Raw genomic sequence first — 24939 nt, 5'->3', positions numbered from 1 at the left:
ATGAATTCAGACTTGGTTTGGGTCAGTGAAGCTTTCTGGTTGTGTGGAGGATATCTCAGCATTGTGATATGGGTATGGATCCCCAGTAATTAGAAACAGCTTGTTTTCTTCTTCCATTAAAGTGGTTAGGAGCCAAAGTGATTAGGAGCTTTTCCGCATCATTCCTGGTCTGGGCTACTGAGAAACAGACAGGCTTTTGCATTGGCACAGATTTATCTGGCTCCACTGTGAATGGTACAGTATAGTAAACCTAAGAAGTGCAAGAGAATCTACCAGGCTATTCCATCCCCAGTCCAACATGACTGCTCATTTTTATACAACACTCTGTTTCTATAGTGCTTTGGGGAGTCACAGAATCACAGAATGGGTCAGGTTGGGAGGGAGCTCTGGGTAGGTCATCTGGTCCAACCTCCCTGCTCAAGCAGGGTCATCCTAGAGCACGTGGCACAGGATCGCATCTGGATGGTTCTTGAATATCTCCAGTGAGGGAGACTCCACAGCCTCTCTGGGCAGCCTGTTCCAGTGCGCAGTCACCTGCACAGTAAAGTTCTTTCTCATGTTCAGGTCACTTCAGGTTCAGATGTTTTATTATTATTATTATTATTATTATTTATTTTATTTGACTTCCCTAAGGGATCTGATCATTAGGAAAATATTTCATTGTGTTAATCAGAAATTTTTTTTCTTAATCAAATTCTCTTCTGAATTAAACAGTAGCACTGGTACCCATTCTTTTTTTTGTCTTGAGCTTGAATCCTTCAGATTCCTTTGGACTTTTATAACCCCTTTGTTTTTTACTGCTTGCCAATCTGCATACATTTATTGCAGATGTTTAATACAGCAGTTCTTCTTACTTACTCTCTTTAAGCTTTACATAAGTATATCCACATGGATATACTTTTGGTAACCACCTAGGGATATGTGAAACACTTCAAGCCTGCTTTTAGCAGTCGTGTAGAGAGAGACAAACACTTCCCTGCGGTAGAAGGTAGCAAGCTGTAAAGAGTTAGTGATGACACCAATCTATGATTAAATAAAGGGGTCACTCTATCATCCCCATCTGTCCTCCTAGGAACACTTTAAATCAAATGTAGAAAGCAACAGCACCACTCCTATGATTTTTCATGTTCTGTAGCTTGACTGTAGGAATAAACCCATCACAGTTTATTTTTAAAATATTGGGGAGTAGCAAAGCAGCTGGGACATCTGCTGAGATCAGCCCAACTTTGGTATTCTCTCCCCTTCAGCCTCAAAGGACTGGAAGGGACCTTAAAGATCAACTAGTTCCAACCCCCCTGCCCAGGGATGGGGCCACAACCTCATATCCATCCACAAGCAATAGCACTAGAATTATAGAGGTGTGATTGTCCTCGGGAGAGAGAAAGATGTGAAATAATTCTTGAAGAAAAAAGAATAACCATGGCCTATGCTCTGCACTGTGGAACACATATACAGAAATGAACAATGCTTGTTTCTGGTCTGCTGATAAAATTACCTCCTGTTTTACAGGTATGGAAGGTAAAAGCAGAATTTCAGACAGTCCTTTGCGGGTATTGAGCTATAGAGACATATAGAAACCATTTTAATTGTATTAGTAATAGAGTCTGGATTTACATGCCCTGCACTGAGATCTTTGGGACTTAATTGAGCTGGACTAGGTCCAACATTTGCTGATTTGGGACAAGGCAACAAACTTTTCTGGACAGATTAAGCCAACTTCTCCTTACCTCAGAGCTTCTAGTGCAGCATGACAAACCCTGACAATCTCCTTCACTTTGTTCCCATAACAAATTATGGAATATGTGTACCCTCCCTCTGACCTTAAACTAACAGATAAAAACTAGATTTTGCTGCTGCTGTTACTGTTTTCAGGCAATAAAAAAGTATCTGTCATATTTCTGGTATAATTAAGAAGATAGAAATATTACATGAGTACCCTGCTATCACTCTGACATGCATTTCAGTGGTTCAGCTTGAGGAACATCCCACTGAAGCAGGCATAGCTGATTATCTTCACTGCATGGTTTTTTCCAGGCTCTTCTTCAAGGTACTATTTTTTATGTCCAGCAATGACTCATAGGACAGTGACACAAGCAGCATGGGCTACATGGACCTTCTACTCCACACCAATCCCCCTCTCTGTTTCATGGCCAGCATCCCCAGCCAAGCGTGACAGAATGCATCTGACCCATTTATCAGCCAGCTCACAAGTGGTTATCAGGGCTTGCCAGCCTCAAGCTGCTAGAGCCTTTAAGAAACAAATGCTCCGGGTACACAGCTCACAGTTCTGCTGTGTGCTTCTTCCACCATGCCAGTCTCTTCCTAATTTGGGCAACCTTTACTGCCTCTTACAGCTCCTACATCAAAATTTTCTCCTGTTTACATTTCAGATCCTGGAGCACTCTTGTTTTTTTTAAGCTCCCATGCATGTTCAAATCCTGTTTGCTCCTTTCATAGTACTGGAAGCTGGTTCTCTTGATTTGCGGAGGAGGACTCTGTGGTTGCTATAGGGAGACGGCACCCATTGAAGGTTTCCTCTTAACTTCCCCGGTGTGTATCGTCTTCTCCCTCTGTGGCTGCCAAATGAACAGGCTCTGCCAGCCTCTGCATAACCTCCTCTTCTGAGATGATATGAAAGTGTTTCCTGCTTAGACTTGAGCCCTGCAGGAAGGACCTCCAGACATTGTCCTGGGACCACAATGTCCAACCCAAGAGAACCATGAAAGAGGACCGCACCTGGAAGATCCCCATCACTCAGTCACCGTGTGCAGGTGCCTCTCTGAGACAAGGTTTGTCTTTGGATGGTCTTTCAAGCTGATCTGATCTGAAATAGCAAGTTATTTCACTCTGTGAATCAGGCTGCTTCCGACTGCAGAAGTTGCCCAGTCCTCTGCTGTCAAACTGGTATCTTTCTAGAGAAGTAAAACATATGTCTGACAGTTTGTCTTGAGTCTACATATTAAATGAGGCCTGAAAAGCAATACAGATAAAAAAAAAAGTCTGACAATCCAGCCCTGTTTAATTTAAAAGACAGTTAAAGAAAATGGCTTACTAGATGTATTTAGAAGGAGCACATGAAATATCCACTCCTGAGTTCATTGAAGTATCTGTATATTTGAATACACTTAACTAGGAAGGAAAAAAGACAAGACAAGGCAAGGGAGGAAAAGAGGAATTTTAGCTGTTAAGCCTGCAAGTTTGGGATCAAAACATGCTCTCCAGTGGATAATGCTTACTCAGCAGTGACAGAAACGCATAAACATCTCAAAGTTGAAACTGGCCTAACTACAAGACTTAGGCTCGGTCTCGACTGGGAAACAGAAGATCTCTGTTCAGTCCCTGGTTCTGCTGCCAGCTGAGGCATCCAGTGTTTCACCACGTGGGCATGTCTCTCAATTTTCTTCCTCTTTACCTCTGCTTCCCCAGCTGCAACTGGAGTTCTGCTCCACAACACATCTGTGCTCATTTCATAGACTTGTTTAATGACTAAGACCATTTTATTCGTCACAAACAGCTCAACAAGTAAATGTCTATTACTAATGAGTGCTTAGTCCTTTAATATTCTACCTTCCTGTTTACTTTGGTGTGATATCCACATCTGAGAACCACAAAATTATTGAAAACAAATGGAAATAAGTAGAAAGGGCTTAGCCAGAAAACAAGCCAGTCCTTTTTATCGTGATGGATAGGCAGGAGTGTGGGTCATTGCTACAAATAGCACCACTTAGCTGCCTGTGCTTCAGCCAGGGCCAGGGCATTTGACCTGCCTTGCCACACTTTCTATCATCTTGTGAGTCATAATTAATTCACGTGATGGATGGCGCTTTGCAGGTGTCAAGCAAAGTCACAGCCCTGGCCTTCAGAGAGACTCCACCTCTCTGTCAACCATCCTGAAGATAAACAGCAAGATAAATGCTGCTGGGGTAGGTGGCCTTGGTCTGGTTAGGGCTCTGATAAGTGTTTTTTCATAGAAAAACGTACAAAGAGCCCAGGCTTTGATACATTTGTTGGTATGCCACTCCAGTACTAGCTTACTCAGTTTCCATTGAAAAAATCATCGAAGCCTAGAATGGTTTAGTTTGGAAGGGATCTTTTAAAGGCCATCTAGTCCAACCCCCCTGCCAAGATCAGGGACATCTTCAACTTGATCAGGTTGGTCAGACCTGTTTAATGTTTTCGGGGATGGGGCGTCTGCCACCTCTCTGGGCAGCCTGTGCCAGTGTCTCACCACACTCATTTTAAGAGACTTCTTACATATATCTAGTCTGAATTGACCCTCTTTTAAACCTCTTTTTAGTTTAAAATCATTAACCCTTTTCCTAGCTCAGCAAAACCTGCTGTCTGTCCCTTCTGTAATGTGTAATTCGTAGGTAGTTCAAGATAATGTTGGGAATTCAGCTCGGAGGCAGGCTTTCAGAATCAGGCCACCAAGGTGCTCTGAACAGTCATCACTCTGCCTTTCTGTCCTGTGTGGCTCTGAGAGAATGCTTTTGTTTCCTTGTGTGGTTTTTTTTCCTTGTGTGTTTTTTCTGAGAAGACTCATGTCTGACCAGTGTTGGCAAAAAGGCCATTTCTCCAAATATGGCAGGATTAAAGTGGTCTGTCTCCTGCTGGATTCCACGTGCTCATGGGCTTCAAAATCAATTGTTCATAATGTACCTTATTAAGGTGAACACTTGAAGGGAGAGAGGGGAGAAGGGAGAGAGAGAAAGAGAGAAGACATCTGTTTCAGAGCGAAATGAAATCATAGCTGCAGGCAGGCATGGGAAAGATCAAGGGATGCTTTTAAAATATTAACAAAATTGCAAAGCAATCCCTAGGGGTGCTTTAGGAATATTTGATTTGACGACAATGCAGTTGCAATTCGTTCTTTGCCAAGAGCTGGGAAAGAGACCATTCACGTCCAGTAATCCCCCTGCAAATGGCATCTTTCTTTCTTAACCACCCCTTCATTATTGTTCACATTGTTTGGTGATTTGCAGAGCTTCATGTAATAGCTAAAAATGAGAGATTAGAATTGGGAGGGCAAGCTGGCAGCATTTCCTCTCTGGCTGGTGTTGCCTTCACTCCCAGACAACCTGTTCTAAATGATATCTTCTCCATCAATGGGTTTCTAATGAAATATCAATTTCATTTAATTTGCTTTTTTTCTCTTGAAAGAAAAAAAAAGGAAGAAAGAAAGAAATTATATTCAATGCTGAGAAAAGTTACACTTCTCAACAATCTCTGGAGGAAGAGGAAGGAGCAGGGTTTTCCTTAAAAAAACAAACCCAAGGTCCCAATTATTGTTACACTTGAGCCTGCCAGCTGTGAGACTACCAACACGCAGCTCTTTCAAGCTCTGGAATGCATGTAAAGCAATACTAGAGTGGGTTTAAGAACAGGATATCACACTTACTTCAGGGCTTGCATAATTAACTTATAATCATAAGAGGAAGAACATTTTCTTTTACAAAAGGATCTGAAAACTACTGTAAATATGGAGGTACCTATTTTATTACAGTTTGGCAAGATGCAGTTTTGTCTCTGCTTCTGCTAGTAAATGAAACAATACCAAGGAGTTATTATTTATATTATTGAATAGCAGCTAAACAGAAATTAATAGAGGTTCCTAGCAAGGTTTTGACCTGGGCATACAATTTTTGCGCACAGCTAAGGCATCAGCATAGGCCAGGAACCAGTCCCAAATGCAGAAGACTACATCACCCTGTTTTGGATCCTAGGAGGGTTTTTTATATAGATGAAGGCTTCTCCATGCCAGTTGGCCTCACTTCCATGGTATAGTCCCCAGACAGTTATTTACGGTAATAAAATATTTAATTTACTAGTGTAGATATCTCCTTTGTGTCTTGGATTTCAGATGAGCTGAGTTCCCAGAATAGATGGGTCAAAAATCTGGTTGAGGACCAATAGGTTATTAGCATTCCTGTTTGGCAGTAAATGTAACCATCAAAGACATTTACAGCTTTGGTTGCTGTCTGCTTGTTCGTTTGCTTGAGGGTTTGGGGGGGGGGGTAAATTTTAGATACATTTTTTTCCAAACTTACAAATTACTGAGACCATTTCTTATGTCTTAGTGTAATGATTTAATTTCAGCTTCAGCCTATATAAAACCCTGGGCCAACTGGAAATCTGCTATAGTTCTTATACCAGTTTATAATAAACACAGGGCAGAAAAAGGGTGGGAGGTGTCAGCTAAGGAAGGGACAGAGAGAGATCTGTTAATAATATTGACATAATTAATGCACTGCTTAAGCACTCTCCCTGGAGTGCTTCTCTTTCTGCAGTCCCATGGGAGAAACCGTTGGGCTCAAGGTAGGGATCTCAGCCGCTGCCTCTGCCCCTTTCCCACTGCATTTACTTCTTTTCCAAAATTCTGGTATCAGATACGTGATCTACACCTTCCCTCTTCCTTCCCCCATGGAACAGCGGCCCCCTCTGACACAGATAAGCTAATTTGAGCTGAAAAGCATGAAGTAAGAAAGCCACAGGCATGTTTGCCTTAGGCCAGGATCTTGACAGTGTCTGTCTGTGATCCTATCACCCCTTCCCTGTACATTTATGCCGAGCCCTCATGTTGAGAGCAGCTCTGCACAGCAGCATAAAATCAGGAGCTTAAAATATGCTCAAGCCCAGCTGCTCTTCTGCCCTTGTCACAGCAGAGACAGTGGAATGGAAGGTGGAAGGAGGCTCATGCTTCCATCCTCATGCTAGCCCAGTTTATGCAAAGTTAATAAATAGGTATGTAATGCCAGGCTTTACACTAATGAGTCTCCAGGTTAGGTACATTTATTTATTGCTTCTGCCCTTACAAGACCATTAACCTCTAGAAGCAAGGGTGATGTGGAAAACCAGTCTGGAAGGGAAATACTCCATGTCACAACAAGTACAGCCAGATCACCTCTTGCCACACCCCTGGGCTCTGTTTTTGGCGTCAAGCACATAATGTGCTTTCAGAGCAGCAGCTTCCTGGTTCTCAGCAGGGCAAGATGAGCACTTGATGCAACTTCTTGCTCCTGATTTACCATCCGAGGAAGTGCCAAAGCAGGCACTGACTGATATTAGAGTTGGCTGCAGATGACAGCCCCTAGACCACATGCTCCTACTATGAATGGTGCCCTTCCATTGTCACTTCTGCATGTGACTTTGGCATGTTCCTTCCCAGCTCTTCTTCAGAGGCAACTACTTAAGAAACAATCCTCTCCAAATCTAGGCCGTAGGACCTCTGCTTGTTTCCATTAAGCATATAATTACACAGAGAATGTTGTTTGCTCATTGGCTCTGGTCCACGCCAACGTACAGGCATTACCAGGGCAGGAGGTAAAACACTTGTGAATAAGATTGCCACTTGCAGCTCCTTGCTTTGATGCTGTATTCATCCCTGCTTACACACATCCTTCCTCAAATTACCATTTGTAGCGTAACACAAGCTCAGCTTAGCTGAGAAAGTTCAGCTATGGGCTTCTCCTCCACATTCCAGGAGTAGCTGAGGAATGAGGGAGGGAAAAAGGCACTTAAGATCCTCCAGTTTGGCAAAAATCTTCATACCGTCTGTCCAGATGTTGCAACATCTGGGTGTGCAGGGCAGACAGGAGTTATGGTGCAATCTTGAATAGGACAGCAGGATGACACAGACATGGGACCTGCCTTTACCCTAAACACGGCATTACTGTCTTTCATAAATCCTTCCTCAGGCTGTAGCTTTGGCTAGCAGCAGATTTCGGCTGCCCTACACCCAGTCCCACCACGCAGCAGTGGAAATCAGATTGGATCCCTGGATCCCTGGTCTGCAAAAAAACCCCACTTTTGATTTATTTTCATTTCTGCAAGCATTTTATACCAGATGCAAGTCACACAGATGCTAGTATTATCTCAAGGAAGATGTGCATGGGTAAAAATGGCCAGCCAGGGTGAGATAGGGAAGAGGTCTTTGCCTTAATATTTTTGTCTGTGCAAACATTTGTCGGCCTTGGAAGACTGTGAGGTACACAAGCCTTGTGGTGCTAAGGACTACTCCAAAGCAGTAACAGGAAAAGAAACTAAAATCCAGTTTCCCATTGCAGGGAAACTGGGAAAAACATATTTGAGAGAGGAAGGTCATAGAGATGGGAGAAAAAAATTTCTCTTGATTATATTTATTCCCTGACTAGAGCCCAATCAACTGACCTGCAGATTTGGCTTTTTATAAGATTGTCATCACCATCACCTTCTAGCGGAAGGTGTCCCTGCCCATGGCAGCGGGGCTGGAACTGGATAATCTTTAAGGTCCCTTCCAGCCCAAACCATTCTATGGGTTTATGATATCTAAGTGTCTTAACATTATCTCTTCGCAGAGGAGGTAGTTGAATGTTCTTCAGTTTATATCACAGCACCATTCCCCCAGCACATTTGAGACAAAGCAGCTGAAGATACTGAGGCCAGGTGGGAGAAGAAGCCAAGGAGCATGGATCATCCTCTGTATTTCCCTAAGAGCAAACCAGATTTTTAAAAGAATCACATATTTCACCCCCTTTCACTTTTAATTACTGTTTGCAGGGTGCAACTCCCAGCAGCAGGCCCTTGTGTCCATGCCGGCATAGAGGGGCAAGGGTCACATTTACAAAGCCAGATGCTCCAAGGAAGCTGCCACTGAAATATTTCCATTGGCACTAATGGCAGTTGAGTGAGCTGCAAAAAGCCTGGTGTGTGTTCCCCACCTTTAGCTTCATTGTGGGTGTTTGCCTCCAGCCTGCTGTGCCTATCAAGGATGGGGAGAGGCATTTTCTCTTTCATTTCCATTCCCATTAATACAGTTGTATTTTGTGAGGTGTTTGTTTACATGAGCCTTCTCGGTTCTCTCCTCTCAGGGGAGCCATTAATTTATCTGCTTTGCTTTTCATCAACAGGAGTTGACAGAGGGAGTTATGGGTTAACTGCTCTGTTTAGAGCGAGTGGCAGGTGCTGGTATCACTCAAACTAAATGAAAATATAAATATCTCTTTACCTACCCAAGAAATCAGCTTAAAAACCCCAGTGTTTAGGTTCAACCTGTTTGTAAGCCTAATGACCCAACTCGGCACTAAACGTGTTTATTGACAGCTTGAAGGCTGGACTGCTCCAGACCCCAGCTACATATAATTATGGAAAGAAAATTTTTAAAATGACTTAATTATAAAAGGCACTATGCTTATTATGCCAGAGTGGAGCCTAATTTTGGAGAAAAACCTGCTCCATCAAACCCAGGCCCCCTCAAGGGTCCATAGGGGCAAGGTCACAGGTTACATCTGAAAAAATTGCCAATGTGCTTTCTTACATGTTTCTTCATAGTTTCATTTTGGCTCACCCTGAGAAGGAGATTTTCAAAAGACTCCAATTTCTTAATTTCATTCTTTTTTGTCCTCAGCACTAACACTTTTGGAGACTGAAATATGATGCAGTGCTGCCCGTACCATAAAAGTGAACGTTAAAAGGTTTTGTGCAGAGAGCTGAGCTTATAAAGCCCCATTTTACTCTGAGCAAAATGAATGGAAAATCCTTCCATGTAATTAAAGGACTTTGGATCGGATGCACAGTTCGCAGAAGCCATGGTGGTGTAAAACTCAATGCCAGTCAGGAGATGACACAACAGATTCACTCCTCATTGGTCAGAAATATGGGGAGAAAACTAGTTATTTGTGGAATATCTTGAGATATAGCTTATACACAGCATGATTTACAAAGCAAAAAGCTACAAAGTAGTAAGAAAGTTGTTGGGTTTTTTTAACATTCATTTTTCCTACATGGGACACCAACAGTTGCTACAAATAAAAGGAGAGGGGAAATAAAGGGAAGAAAAGGAAAGAAAAACAAGGAAGTGAAGGGAGGAAAAAGGTGCTGGCTGCATGTAAGTGGTTTGCTTACATCAGTTTTCTACTCCTCATGAAAAGTGTGGTAAAGAAGTGGCAGAGAGAATCAAGTCTCAAAAGAAATTCCAATTAAGGGCAGAGAAACTTTGCTCTGTAAGCAAGGAGGAGGAATAGATGAGCTGTGGACATGGATCAAGGGGTTTCAGCGAGGCAGCTTCCATGAAGCAGCAGCAGCTCTCTTGTCAAGAAACGGAGCAATACCATGTCTCAGAGTCACAAAATGTACACCTGTCCATGGATGGTTGGGGCTAGAGCTGGAAAAGATGTACTAGAAGGGTTATTAGAAACCCCCAGTTCTATTGCTTGAAAACTGGTTAGAAATACAGATTTTTAGGTCAGGCAAGTTATAGCATGCATGACCTGGAGTGGAAACAGCTCCATCTGCCAATGTAGATGATAGAAAAGAGTATCCCAATCTGTTTTCCTTTGCACCCCAGTGTATTGCCTCTTGGCTGAGCCCTGCATCTAATTGTGAAATGCCCCTATAAAACCAGATTGATAATAATCTAGCTCAATTAAAGTTGGGGTAGGCTACAAAAATAAAAAGGTAAGTATTTGGCAGATAAGGGCTCTTTTTCTTTTAATTTCCAGACAATTTTCCTGATCTGCTTATGGTGTGGTTTTATGAACAGCTGCATCAGTATCCCCAGGGAGGCAGGAAGCAGCAGGATGGCTGAGCCCTAGCAGGAGGGAACATCTCAAGCAGGGTTTGTCATCAGAAACATTGAAACGGGGAACCATTCCTCTACTGAGGTTGACATTTTCAAACCCAGGAGCCTGAACTCTGGTGAAAACAAGCTTATGTTTAAAGGATTCTTGGCAATTGGATTTCCTGCAGATTTCTGCATCCAACAGATGCAAGCATTGATCCAGCTTCACTTGGGCAATGATATGTACAATGAGACATTTGGCTTCAGGAGTGTATGACTGAGGATGTTGCTGTCTCCTCTGTCTCCATCTGTACTGCTTCCTTTACAGACATAATTGCTAATAAATTAACATTTGTATACTGCCTTGAAAATCATGAGCTTAAATATAGGTTTTTATTAGCTCATATCCTGGCAAAATATTTCTTTCATGCAAATTACTTTTTGTAATTGAATTATCCCTTGCAATTTTTAAAACTTACAAAATGGTTGGACCTCTGCTATTTTTCATTCTTCTCTGAAAGAGTTTGCCAGGGTAGGAAGGAAATTGGTAGAAAATTTATTGCAAAAAAGTAGATAAGCATTTTACTTTAGGGTTCTTTTATGTCCATGATTCCAATGAGCCTAATAATCTTTGCAAATCATTAGCATGTTATAGCCCAGAATCCATCCTGAAACTGTATGATCTCACCTCATAAGTTTCTTTTTAGACTCTTAGACTCTCTTGAACATCTTCTTAATAGTGATATGTCTCATAAATTATTTATTGAAATGACATGCTTAAAAGCATCAAAAAAAAGACCTTTTACTCGGCTGTGAAACAGCTGAGAATGGTTATATCTGTTTTTCATAAAATGAGCCCAAAAGGTTAAATGCCTTGTCCAGGACCACACAATAAATTAGTGGTACAGCAGGGCATAAGAGAAGCTGGTGCTGTTTCCCAGAATCTTGCTTCTCAGCAGTAGACATGTCTCTTCATCTCAGGCACTGTTGCATGGCCCAAAATGAAGATGGTTTACTTGCTGCTGAAACCTATGGCCTCCATCTCCTAAATTCTCTGTTCTTTTGACATTGGTGGAGCTGGCAACACTGGTGCTTTGGGTGGGCTTTTTTTTTTTTTTTTAAATCATTTTCCAGAATATAGGCCTTACAGAGCAGACAGTCATCTGTGACTTCAAATGAAACACTCATGATTCAGAGATAGCCACTGAAAAAGACTCCATGAGTTTTCCCAAATGTGATCTGATAGGCCTCAGCCAAATGATGGAGCCTTTTACTGAGTTTGGCTTTATTGTCTTTTACTTCCTAAGGCATGTAAAAGATTGTGTGTGTTGCATCTATTTGAAACAAATAGTAATAATTAACATTTATATAGCACTTTCGGCTTTTAAGCACTGTGCAAACACTAATTACTCTTGGTTTAGTGTAAACTAATGTAATCCCACTCTGTTTTGCAATCTATTTGCATCTTTTGTTGACTGAGAGCTGGTTCAATTACTTCTAATCTTTGGTCTAGCTAGTCATTAAAGGTATGACTAAGGAGAGCCATTTACATCTTCAGTTGCTTTCTCCCCTCCCCATCTCCTTCATTTGCTTTTTCCTTTTCTTCCCACAGTGTCTTTTTGCTGAATATTCGTTAAGCTGGATTCCTAAGCATGGTAGCAAAGCTTTTCTTCAGCAAATGAATGGGCCTTTCCCCTCATTTTGTTAAGTGTTATAAAAACTTGTTCTTATAAGAAAGATTTAATAAGTCATTCTGTTTTGCCACGGAAAGTCAAATACAAGACATTTTCCTGTGGCAAACTAGAAGATTCTTCTCTTAGTCGCTAAGCTAGTTGTCTTAATACCAACAATGAAGAATTTATTTTTCAGTTTGGACTTGGATAAACGACTTAATCTCTTACCTTTTATCAACTGAAAGATGATTGGCTTTCATGAATACTGGCACAGAATCCAAGAACTCCGGTAAATAGACTTCTGAAGTGCAATCAGGAGCTGGAGTTTGTGTAGTCTGTGCCATTGGCTTCCTGTATTATTTGGTCAGGTCACCTCCCTTCTGCCAATCTGTTCTGCCTGTAATGTAGGAGAGACAAAAATGTACTTCCTTGAAGGCTAAATCAGTAAGAAATATGAGGTTTTGCCATGTGTTAAAAAGAAAAAAGAAAAGTAAAAATAAGCCCTGCTGTTACTCTGGCATCTTTGGAGAAGTAGAAAAGCAGCATTTTGCAAGAATAGAATAAATGCATTGCTTGATATTTTCACCTGAGCAATAGTATCAGCTATCATTACCTTATTAAGATCCCTCCTTAATGCACCTTTCAGTGCATTTGTACATCTGGAAGAGTGTATTGATGTCTGGTTTGGAAGGTCATTGAATCATAGAATCATTGAAGGGTTGGGGTTGGAAGGGACCTTAAAGATCATCTAATGACCAGGGACATCTTCCACTGAACCAGGTTCCTCAAAGCCCCAGCCTAGCCTTGAACACTGCCAGGGATAGGGCATGCATGGCTGCTCCGGCAATCCATGCTAGTGCCTCACCACCCTCAGAGGGAAGAATTTATCTCTAATACCTAATCTAATCCTACCCTCCATCAGTCCAAAGTCATTCCCCCTTGTCCTGTCCCTCCATGCCCTTCTCAAATTACCCTCTCCAGCTCTCTTGTAGACCCTTTGAGCACTGGAAGGTGCTGTAAGGTCTCCCTAGAGCCTTTTTCTCCATAACCCTGTACATGCAGTGCTAAGCTGCAACCCAGCAATCAGGTTTAAATCCTCTTGCATATGCTTTAAATCTCTTCTTGGAGGTGATACCCCTCCTTGTTATTCCAGTGAAGGGGCCCTTTGTTTCAGAAAAAAACCCAAGCACTTTCTATTTCTAATTTACTATTTTTACCTCTCTATTTTTTTCCCCGTAGGCATTTTACCTAAGAAAAATACACTTCCTACTGCATAAGCTTATTGTCATTGAAAGTGAAGCTCTGGACACAGTAGGGGTTACACTGATTAATCAATCCCTAGCATCTCTCAATGCACTCTGATTATCTCACAGAGAAGTCCTAAAATAAATAAATTAATGGGCCCTTGCAGTCTTTTTTACAGATAATTCGTATTTTAATAAACTTTGTTTGAAGTTCAACCCTCCAGGGAATTTTATCAGAACAGGAAAACAGGTTGGTTTCTCCCCCTGCTGAAGGAAGGCAAGGAGAGATTACCCAGTACTACAACATCTGTGACAAGAGCAGGGACATTTTTACACATGATATTGTAGTAAGACAAGGACAGGTTGGCCTTGCTAGTAATCCTTCAGGAGTTTTCTATGTTAGTTACTTGAATTCAAGTAACTGGATAAGGTAGTTGCCTTTGCCTGCAGAAGAGGGATGATACATTTTTCCTGTGCTGGGAGTCCTGCCTGATTAGGTCAGAGCTACCCTCTGCTGCAGGAAGTTTTCCATAATATTTTTTCTGTGGAGTGTCTATATAATTAGTCTTAATAAACATACATATACAAAATAAAATCTGTCCCTAGCAATACTTTTTGAGCATAATTCTGAGTATATTCCTCCAAATTCAGTTGACCCTATGGCATTCCCTGCTATTCAATGGCAGTATTGAAAGCCAGTGCTGGCCAAAACTATTACTCTATTGTTTTCACAGTCAAGCCAATGAGAAAAAGGAGGACAAATTCAGATCTTGCAAGTTTTGCACTACAGGTGTCCTTCAATTCAAGCTGTCACCCTGTGAGCTGCTCAGACCCCAGGCTGTATCTGAAAGGCGTGGAACAGAAGATGCTCTGAACTCTGTTTCAAACCGCAGGTGCACACAGACGTGATGTGTTTACTGAGGAATATGGATACGGGGTGGTGGCTGCAGGCAGAAAAGGCAGACATGCTTTCTTTCCTAAAAGAGTCCCAGCCTCCAGTCAGCTCTTTTCAGAAATAATGTGTAATAGCAAAAAGATACATCTGAGAGTGAGTGTGAGTCCAAGGCCTCTTTTCTTATGGAAAAGGCTGAGGGCTCATGAATATTCCCATGGAAGACACAACTGTAGACAGTGACTTTAAATGAGACAAGCACTTCTTCTACAATCACACTGGGGGACTGCATACAGGATGTTGCAAAGGCCCAAAGTATTTAAGAGTGAAATGGGATTAGGCAAACTCTCAGAGGACAGGTTCATGAGGGACTGTCAAACCCAGTGGGCCTGCAAAGAAATTTGCTGAAGTGCATAGAGAGGAAGGACCAGCCTTGATTCTTAAATCACCATTCACAACTACTGTCCATTCTTCTCTTCCAAACTGACTGCATCCAATCCATACAGGGGTAATACAGATGGATAGTTTCCTTGTTCAATCTATTGACACAGAAGCAGGGATACAGAGCTAGCGTATTTAAGCATGGGACTTCACATACCTAATTGTGGAATAAAAAGGTTGAGTGGCACAAGGTGTGCATGGAAATTGTCTTGGGATTCTTGCTACATTTTCATATGGGTCACAACATAATTACAAAAGCCTCCTGTAGACCACAACAGAACACTGAGAATTAGACACAAAGCTTACCCAGGAGTGGGTACAAGGCTTAACACCCTGAAGTGAGCCCTGTACCAGCCTTTTCTTATTGTCTAAGAGATGAGACACTGGCACAGGGTGCCCAGGGGAACTATAGATGCCCCATCCCTGCAAGTGTTCACGGACAGTTTGGAAAGGGTTTTGAGCAACCTGGTCTAGTGAAAGGTGTCCCTGTCCATGGCAGGAAACTAAAACTAGGTGATCTTTAAGGTCCCTTGCAATGCAAAGCCACCTTCTTTGTTGTCATAGAATCCATTCCGCAGTTCTATGACTAGAAACTATCAAATAAATTTTTTTTGTTAAAAAAAAAAAAAAAAAAAAGACAAGAAACGAAGCAAGCAAAAACCAAAACCCAGGCTATGTTTTTCTTTTCTGGAAGAAAAAGGAAAAGTTCTCCCAAATGGATTGAAAAAGGCTGCACCAAGAGCTTTCACCTAGGATGCTTGAGACACATTCAAAACTTCAACCTGTCTGACTTAGATTAAGGACACAAATTTTAGCTTCCTGTATCCCAGGTAAGAGCCCAAATTAGCAAAAGGTGGGTGATGGAGAAAGAATGGGAATGCTTTCAGTGACTACCTGCATTTTATGTCACCAGTTCTTTGTCACTCTGAGATTTGCTGATAAATAGGCTGGTTTCACATGGGGTTTGGATGTGTGGCACATCATACACCCAAACCTTGAGTCTGACATAGAGAGTTAGGAAAAATTTGCAGGGTGAACATAAAACAGTGTACATGGTCAGGCTGTCCCTTTTGGCATTTATTATTTAAATGCCTTTATGTATTGTCTATTAAATTGAGGTTCTGAGGAAAACCCACTTCATCCAAGAATAGCTAATATACTCATAATGAGAATTTCAATATAAAGCTAAGATTTTTTCCAAAGTAATTTCCATTTTGGCATAAGCCAGAGTAGTGTTCTGATGACTGCAACTGCAAACTACTTATACTTGTCAAAAATTATTCAAAAGAATTTTTAACTTTGGGCCCTAAAATCTTCTGCTAGCACAGGTTAAAGGCTCCAGCCCATGACAGAAGACTTAGGGGGTTGCAAACTAGAAATAATTGAGATAATTGCATTCCAGCCTCCTTCATGTTTTCCTACCACTACTGTTTCAAGCTTTCCTAGGCCTCCAGCTAATGCAGTTTTAGATTTATTCATGAAAAGGTCACAAAACACATCTTTTGGACAAGGCATTACCAACTGCCTAGCAAGTCCCTTACCAGTAAAAGAAAGGCTTAGTGGTTGAGACCAGAAAAGGGAGGTTTTGTTACTTTCTTTGAGTACTGGGTTGATGCCAAGCAGTATTAATTCAACTCTTCATTCTCCTCTCTTGTGCCTGCTTCTTTCCTAAGTCTTTGCCAAAAATGTGAGGATGTTATACCTATAGCTTAATTTATTTCCTACAAAGACCTCAAGGGATTTGAACCTCTGCTATAAATCTGAAGCTTAAAGTTTAATAAAAAACACAGGAATCCTTTATGTTATAGAAGAATCTCCCAGAAACCTGGTAAATGGCATCACACTGTTTAAGCCACAGTAGTGTATTTGCTAAGATCAGATCATTGCTGACTCTGATCACCAGGCAATACAAATTTGATTTGAACAACCCCTGACTACATGCCTAAGTATTTGCTGAATGCATCAGAGCATTCACCACTACATTTATGCCAGGTTTGTGCTTTAGATGAGGTGGAATGGGAGGCAATATCTCAGACAATTCTTGACAAATGAAAATGACCAAATAAGATTTCTCAAGTTCAACATATTTTGTAAAGAAGGCCGGGTCTTTTCAAGGTCGTGCTGGATGGGGCTCTAAACAACCTGAACTAGTGCGTGGCATCCCTGCCTATGGCAGGGGGGTTGGAACTAGGTGATCTTTAAAGTTGCCTCCAACCCAAGCCTTTCCGTGAGCCTATGAAAACAGAATAAGGAGCCTTCAACCAGGCATTTGTATCCTCATGGAAGTGTGGCGGGACTGTCACAGTGGACTGCATTCTTTCAAATATGATGTAAAATACCAGGTGATGACTTAAATTGGTGTGGGATATTATTAAGCACAGACACAAAGTCATTTAATCACCTGAACTCACAGCTTCTTTGTTTGCAGCTTAGGATCCTGAGTTGGAGCTAATTTCCCAAATAACATTGCTGGTCTGCCCCCAGTATCTGTTAGTGTCTTTGAGAAGATTAATATACAAGGTGAAAATCTGTCTCACTTTTGACTCTGAGTGGGGTTTTCATCATTCACCATGGGATTTCACTGGTCAGACACAACTGCAATTGTCCATGCTCCACAGTCCTTCTGGCTGAAGGACACTATCAAACATGAAAGAGCATCTTGTTAATAATACCTTAGGTTCTTGCTACTGTTCTCCAGCAAAGATTTCAGGCATGCATTAATTATTCTACTATGCTTATGTGACTTGGTTCTCAAAAAAATCCAGGACTCAATATCAGACTCAGCCTTGGAGATCAAGCTGCTGCCCTCAGTTGTGTTGTTTTCTTCTTGTACCACCTTAAGCAATTCACTTTGACTTCCTGTGGCTCATCTCTTCCTCTATAAAGTGAAGGAAAGGATACTTGCTCACTTATTACCAGCTTTAGGTCTTAGTTAATGATTCGATTTGTGGAGCCCAAAGGAGGGAATATAAAATTAAGCTTGCTGCTCAGCATCCTATGGCTGTGCTCATTCTACAAAGGGCAGCAGCAATGAAAAATAGGGAAAAATATTGCCCTAAGCAGCGAAATGAGGTCGAGTTCAAGAAGACAAAAAGCATGCCCTAGCAAGTAAGATGATGCCATTTCTGCATAGGCAGTTTTGCAGAGGAAAACAAATGACCGTGAGCAGTAGTCCTTTTTCTTCCTTCAGCACAAAGCTGGAGGTGGAATCAACCCACCAGAGCTCATGCTCATGTTTTCCTGCAGTCAAGATATTTCACTCTTCCTGCTCTCTCATCATCCTGTTGCCATAAGTATATGGGAAGTACATAAAGCTCTCTCTACTGTTTAAAACCTCACATTTTGACAGAAAATTGGATGATATGACATGCTGCCTCCCAGAACAGGCACTGTCTATCACCTTGCTGCTAATCTCTGTGATTAGTGACCTGCAACGTAAGTCAGCTATCAAAGACCACCTGTCCTTTTTGCTGTGAGCACCTCCTAGCATATCACTTTGTGGTGTCACACTCCCTTGTCTGGTTTTTGATTGATGCAAGTTTGTCTTTTGAGCAGTGACTCAGAAAATAAATCATCCCCCTTGCCATTCATTGAGTGCAATTCTGCAGCACAAAGCCGGTGTGGTTAATCAAAGCTCCAAAGAGCAACAAAAACCAACAGAACTGAGAATGAGGAGGAGAGGTATAAAGGATAAAACATCATAAAAAGGATTATTTGGGAGCCAACCAAAGCAAATCAAATAAAAAGAGCTGCAAATAAGCATTGTGTTTGCTGTACTACTGCACCAGAACCAGAAAGCTGATTTTTTTGTTCTGCTCCCTGACATGTAGGCAAGGATGTGAGAAGAGTCCCACGCCTCTGAAAAATATAACTATATCAAAGAACCTGATTTTATAGGCTTTTATGAGTAAGTAACCCTTTCTGGGCTCAGTGGGATTTTTCTGAGTAGAATAAGTAAAGACAGAAGGATGTTTCTGCTGTGAATTGTAGTCCAGACCAGTTTGTGGTCCAGCTGGGATTGCATACACAGAGGACTGCCAAAAATAAGAATGGCTATTGCAACTAATTGGCCTCAAAATAAAAAAAAAGGTGAAATTTTATGTTATGCAGACAGCAGTATGATGAAAGAATCAAACAGAACTAGAAACAACATTGCATTATAGGACAAGAAAGCCCTTTCCAAATATAAATGATTCAGAGCAAGGGGGTTTTGTACTTTTATGGAGGGAAAAGGAACACAGAGATGGAAAGGTCCATTTTAGAAAGCTTGGTTTTTTACATCCGGTCCAGCAAGTTTATGGAAGCTTTTAAAATTATGAGGAGCAATCATGAGCTAAAGATGGAAAGAAACTGGTGGTTGAGTATGTAACTGAGATGAGTGTGATTCTTTGTATTCGTCATGTGCAAGAGAAGTCAGGAAAAATGTGAGGTGTTGATGGCACTGATGAAATCATAGCAAAAGTAAAATCTAGACACAAGGAGTAGCAGATAAAAAATAATAATCTATCTCAGAAAAACTATGAGGCAAACTCTGTGACAACACAACTCCACTGAAAGTAAGGTATCTAAACCATCTGGGAATTGGGTCATAAAACTGAGATGACAAGAACTGCATGTCCATGGAGAGGTGCTGGAAACTTACTTAAGTCAGGTAAATGCAACAGTTCGGTCTTTAGAAATAACTCTTAAAAAAATCTTCATTATGTTTTACGGAGGTAACCTTTCTATTTGGAAAGTCAAGCCAAGTTGTGAAGGAGAGAGAAATAAAAAGTTGAGAAGAGTTAAATTTATAAAGACATGAATGAGTTGGGAATAGAAACACTGTTACAGAGGAATGTGCGTATGGATAGTGCAAATTTACAGGGCTATTTTTGATGAACTGTAGGAGAATTTTCAGTTTTTCAGCACCTTTCCTTACAAAAAGAAAACCCTTCATCTGGTGGGAATTCAGTCAATTTCCTCATGTTTTTTTGTCATTTCCTAAGTTGCAAGGTTACTAATGGTAATTACAGACCCTGTTTGTACCTTGTGGCTCCAGCAGTGCAGAAAGGTTTTCTTGGCACATGTGCCTCTCCTGCTAGAGCATTTTAAATGACCAGCCCTAGGCAGGAACTGTTACAATGCTCAGGAGCAGATAGAAGCCACCTTTCTTCATTTCCTTCTTAGCGAGTAACCACTTCTCGCTCACATTCTGCTATCTCCATCCACCATAACAATAAACCACAATTTCAGTGTTAGTTATAGCAGTTCTCAATACAGGGCTTTTGTGAAGGAGTCTGTTGTAAGGTGTTTTATTCAAAAGTATAACAAACCTGCTCCTTCTAATGTTTTCAAACAGGGATGCTATAAAGGAGGCAAACAGATTCAATAACAAGTGCAAAAAAAGTCACAATTTCTCAAGCCAAAAAAAGCTTTTTTTAAAAAAAATGGGAGATGACAGTGCACTGAAAGGCAATCAGATGCTCTATTTCTTTTATCTCTTTTCAGTGTGAAAGCACCAATATGTTTGATTCAATGCAAAAAACCTATCTACCAGTATTTGGTAGATCTCTTACATGCTGCTGTTGTTCCTTAGCACAACACAATCTCCTTCACTATTGCTTCTATGTTCAGGCCTAGTTTTGTACCCTTACTCTGCAATACATATAACATGTGTCAGTTTTGGCCAATGAGTAATCCTATTTGCATTCACTGTATTGCATTTACATGAATGAATTAAAGTCAGAGAGTTCAGTGGATTTAAAAACACGTTTAAAATCAAAGTGGGGCTCAAATCCCTGCAGATGACTTAGGTAAAACTCGTTATAAGACACTCCTCCTTTCCCCTCTCCCCATCCTCCCTTAGTGTTCAGTACTTTCTATGCATTCTGCTGACAAACAGAAAATACGAACTTTCTGGTCTGCCACCATCTCTGGAATAGACTGGGAGACAATGGATTTTTTTTTTTATTATAGTAGTATCTTAATTTCCAGGAAGAATGCAACAGAAACCATATAAGATGTTGGAACTGGGCTCTGTCATTGGAAGTTGGTTTTGGAAGCTAAAGGGACAAAACCCAGTGAGCAGTTTTAGCACAATCAGAATTGCAGAAATATGAGTGTGTCATGGTTTAACCCCACAAGAGTCCCAAGAGTGTAATCCTGCTCTTCTTTGCCCAGCTGCCAGTTTATCTCACAGCCCTCCTGCAGTTCTTGCTTCCTCCTGCAGTCTCTCTTCAACTGCAGTAGTTTTTAGTTGTGCTTGTGCCTTACAGCTTTTCAAGTATGGAATTAATAATAAAATGTTGGCTTCCAGCTTCAGTATTAGTATTATGATTTGTAGGTTATCAGAACCTGTGCTGAGAGTCTTCCATCCTTCACACACTGAGTTTTATAACCCACAAATGCTGCGTTACATCACATCCCTTTAAACTGACCTACAAAGCTCACAGCACATCCATCCTCAACTACTGCACCACAGCTGTGTGAGGGCAGGTGTAGATTAGATATCTGGAATAAATTCTTTACTGTGAGGGTGGTGAGGCACTGGCACAGGTTCCCCAGAGAAGCTGTGGATGCCCCATCCCTGGAAGTGTTCAAGGCCTGATTGGATGGGGCTTGGAGCAATCTGGTCTGGTGGAATGTGTCCCTGCCCATGGCAGGGGATTTCAAGGTTCCTTCCAACCCCAACTATTCTAGCATTCTGTTACTCTCTGAAATCCAGGGCACAGCATCTGAAGCAAGGCCAGGGTCTGAGTCATGGAGGAGTAACATTTCATTAGTACATTCAGGGTTTAGCCTTTCAAGAAAGAAATGCCAACAGAATGTGATTCAGTCTCTCCCATACATTTCCATATGTATTTGCTATGAAAAAGACCAAGAACTGATAGGTTCTTTCTGAACCTTTTGCTTTCTGTTTTTTAAATGCTGATGGTAAACAACAGTATCCTGGGGTGGCATTTAGAGACTCGACTTCTGTTCTTTAGCAGTCAGGAGGACTCGGTTTCTGAGAAGCTCAGCCCACAATTAGAGATTTTCCATATTTGGTTTGTGGATTTTATTATTTTTCCTACTAACCCAGTTTAGATATTTAAAAATATATTTTATCATCACAATGCAGGCCATTGCCTTTATTTTTTGTGTGACTTCTGCCACATTTAATAAACTTGAAATAAAAATACCATTTATTAATTATTTTGACAAAAATACTTTTAATACGTTTTATTCCTGATATCTGCTTTCTCTGTGTGCAGATATGTATGCTTGCATAGCAGTGCACATATACATTGGTTTTCTACAGAAATAAATCCCAGGCCATGTTGTTACATGAAGCAGAACACTATCATTTATTTACACTTTCTCAGCTCTGCTTAAGTTCTAATATGTTTCCAGCTGACTAAAGATGACCCCTCTAAAAAGGAAGACGTTTTTATTCAATTTCCATCCATATTTCACTCCTTCATTCTTCCTTTCTCCATCTCCCTTCCCACTTGCCTTCTTATACTGTCTCAGTCTTTTTTTCATATGTTCTAACCTCATGATCTATGAAAACACTTTTTAACTGCAGGACAGCATTTTTCCAAAGTCCTCCAGCTGCCCAAACAGAGGCATTTCAGTGTTACCTGATGTCCCAGAGATTAGCTGACTGATGAATACATGCCTCCTGGAGGTGCCTGAATCACTTCCCATGGAAAGAAGACCCACAATATCACAATCAGTTTCAAATTCTCAAGTGCATGCCCAGTTCAGACAGATGCAGGTTGCTGCGTGTATGTGTCCTGTTAGCAGTGGCAATTATTAAATGAGTCACGTGTAATTGAGACTTCCTTTTTATTGGTAATTGTTCTAAGAAGGTTTTTCTGCAATCCATTAAGTAACATCCCTTTTCTTCAGTGCAGGAATGTACAAAGAAGGCTAATTAGCCGTTGAATGACCAAAGGCATGAATTTTTTTATTCTCTCTTTCAGGTTATTGCAATCTGACCATCACACGGACGTCATTATTTTAATGTTGAGTACTCAGACAAGGGTGCCATGGATGTAAAAGAAAGGAAACCGTATCGATCTTTGACTCGGCGCCGCGACACTGAGCGCCGCTACACCAGCTCTTCAGCCGAGAGTGAGGACAGCAAGGCACCCCAGAAGTCCTACAGCTCCAGCGAGACCCTGAAGGCTTATGATCAAGACTCCAGGCTGACCTACAGCAATCGGGTCAAAGACATGGTGCACCAGGAGGCTGATGAGTTCTGCCGAGCAGGTGGGTGCTTTTCAGCAGATGCAGCTGTAAGCAGCGTGAGGGAATCAGCTGAGAGCTGGAGCTGGGTGGGAGGCTACCGTTGAAAGACTCCAAGGACAAAAGCAAGATTTAAGAAGAGCAGCAGGGATCATTTTCACTGTATTGCACAGACACTGTGTGCAGCCCAGTGTCCTTAAGTGGCATACCCATACCCCATGTTCATTAGCATTTACACATTTTCTATGTCTTAGTCATTCTGTCTCCAGCAGCACTTCGCCTCTTCCCACCATGAGACTAGACCCCTTGTGCACATGCAGTACAGTACTGACGTGGCATGGAAAGTTCCTGCCTGCTCAGGAGACCTTTCACCATGCCATGTGTCTGCTCTGTCATGCTGAGGCAGAAGGCAATGAGGGGAGAGTGTCACTGTCCACACTATCCATCTGGTCTCCAGCAAAACCCAAGAACCCTGGAAGAAAGGAGGCAACTGAGCTCCAGATGGGATGAAGCCTCTTGGCATTGCACATGGCTTTTTGGTTTGCCTTGGGGACATGCTCCAATATTAGAGGAGTTAGGAACCACTTCAGGACTTAAAGGAGCACCATTTAGTGAATCTGGGTCACAGTATCTGTGAAGATGAGGAATTTCAAGAGTCATCATGGACTCCACAGTTCTAACAGATTCCAGATATTCTCTTTTTTATTGCTACCCTGAAGTCAGCACAGTTATTTTTTCACTGCTGTTGTTGCCTACATGAGATAGATTTCTGACCCCTACTAGAAGACTCATCTTCATTTTTTTGTTGAGATATAGTTCAGATTCCAACCAGGACTTCACATAAATTGTTTTTAGAAGTCCTACAAGGAAAGTATAAAATGGCAAAGTGAGTCAAATAGAGTAGGCTGCATTCCAGAAAATGAACATAAATTAGCCGACCCAGAGTACTCTGAGCACATCCTCTGCAATGTAGAGAAGCTGATTCCCCAAACCAAAGGCATATAATTGCACTCATTAAACTTGGGGGCTGCTTAATTTCACTCCTCAAAAATCATGCATTTGTGGTTTTGGTGCAAGACTCATCTTCAAGGCACACACAAGCAAAATGATTTGCAGAAGTATTTTTGTCCATATGGCTTTGGTGTTTGAGTTTCAGGATAGCTGCAACAGGCAATAATCAACAAAAAGGCCAATAGTTGTTGTAAGTAATACTGTGACATCATAAAAGCAGTTTCCCTCTTAGCAACTCTGAAGTACTTCATCCCCTCTAAGGAATGTATGACACTATAAAGAAAAGGAAACTTTTTAGGTCATTGCATTTGCTTACTTCATACAATTTATTCACCATGCAGGATAGATGTGAATTAGTCCAGGTCAGCGGTTTTCAACTTGGAGGTCCATGAGGCTATGCAGGTCTGCAGACTTCTAAGAAGCCCACAGAAGATTACTTTTCTTGAAAACCCAGTCTATTGACAGGGAGTGTAAATTTTCTATACACAAGTTCATACTTCCCTAGGAAAATTTTGGAGGGTACTAGGAAATAGTAAAAATGACTGGTCTAAGTTGCCGAAATTAATTGAGAAGTTAAGATTAACCACGTCAGAGCACCAGTCCTGATTCTGATATAACCATCACAGATGGCTTAATTTTTTTTCTCTTTCTCCCACTTTATCCTGAGGGTCCCAAAACTGGCCTGAAGAGTGTTAACAAAAATCCCAGACTTTCTGTGCCACATTTTCCGCTGGCAGCAAGCCGTGAATGGACCTCACTTTGTGATGCTGCTTGGCTTCAGGCCAACCGAAACCAAGCCTTATTAGCCTGCTTGACATCAACAAGGCAAAGTGAATTTCTCTCCTGCATTGGTTTGGAAGGCAGAGGAGGGAAACATTTCAAATTGACCAAATAAATTCAGTAAATAAACAAGTCAGCATTTAAATGGTTTTA

At 41.4% G+C, this 24939-nt stretch overlaps 1 protein-coding gene across 12 annotated transcripts in view; it reads left to right on the top strand.

The window, feature by feature from the left end:
• TENM4 (teneurin transmembrane protein 4) overlaps positions 1-24939 on the top strand; it is a 1362823-nt gene that overhangs the window by 999703 nt on the left and 338181 nt on the right. For all 12 annotated transcript variants that reach the window (XM_039562133.1, XM_039562144.1, XM_039562174.1 and 9 more), the window contains one exon: positions 22731-23019. In XM_039562133.1, the coding sequence (XP_039418067.1) occupies positions 22797-23019 (223 nt within the window). In that variant the 5' untranslated portion in view covers positions 22731-22796. The remainder of the gene's footprint in view (positions 1-22730; positions 23020-24939) is intronic.

This window comes from Corvus cornix, chromosome 1, assembly GCF_000738735.6.
Source record: "Corvus cornix cornix isolate S_Up_H32 chromosome 1, ASM73873v5, whole genome shotgun sequence".
NCBI classification, from domain to species: Eukaryota; Metazoa; Chordata; class Aves; order Passeriformes; family Corvidae; genus Corvus; species Corvus cornix.
The sequence above is the reverse complement of the archived record's forward strand: the minus strand, read 5'-3'. Positions and strand labels throughout refer to the sequence as shown.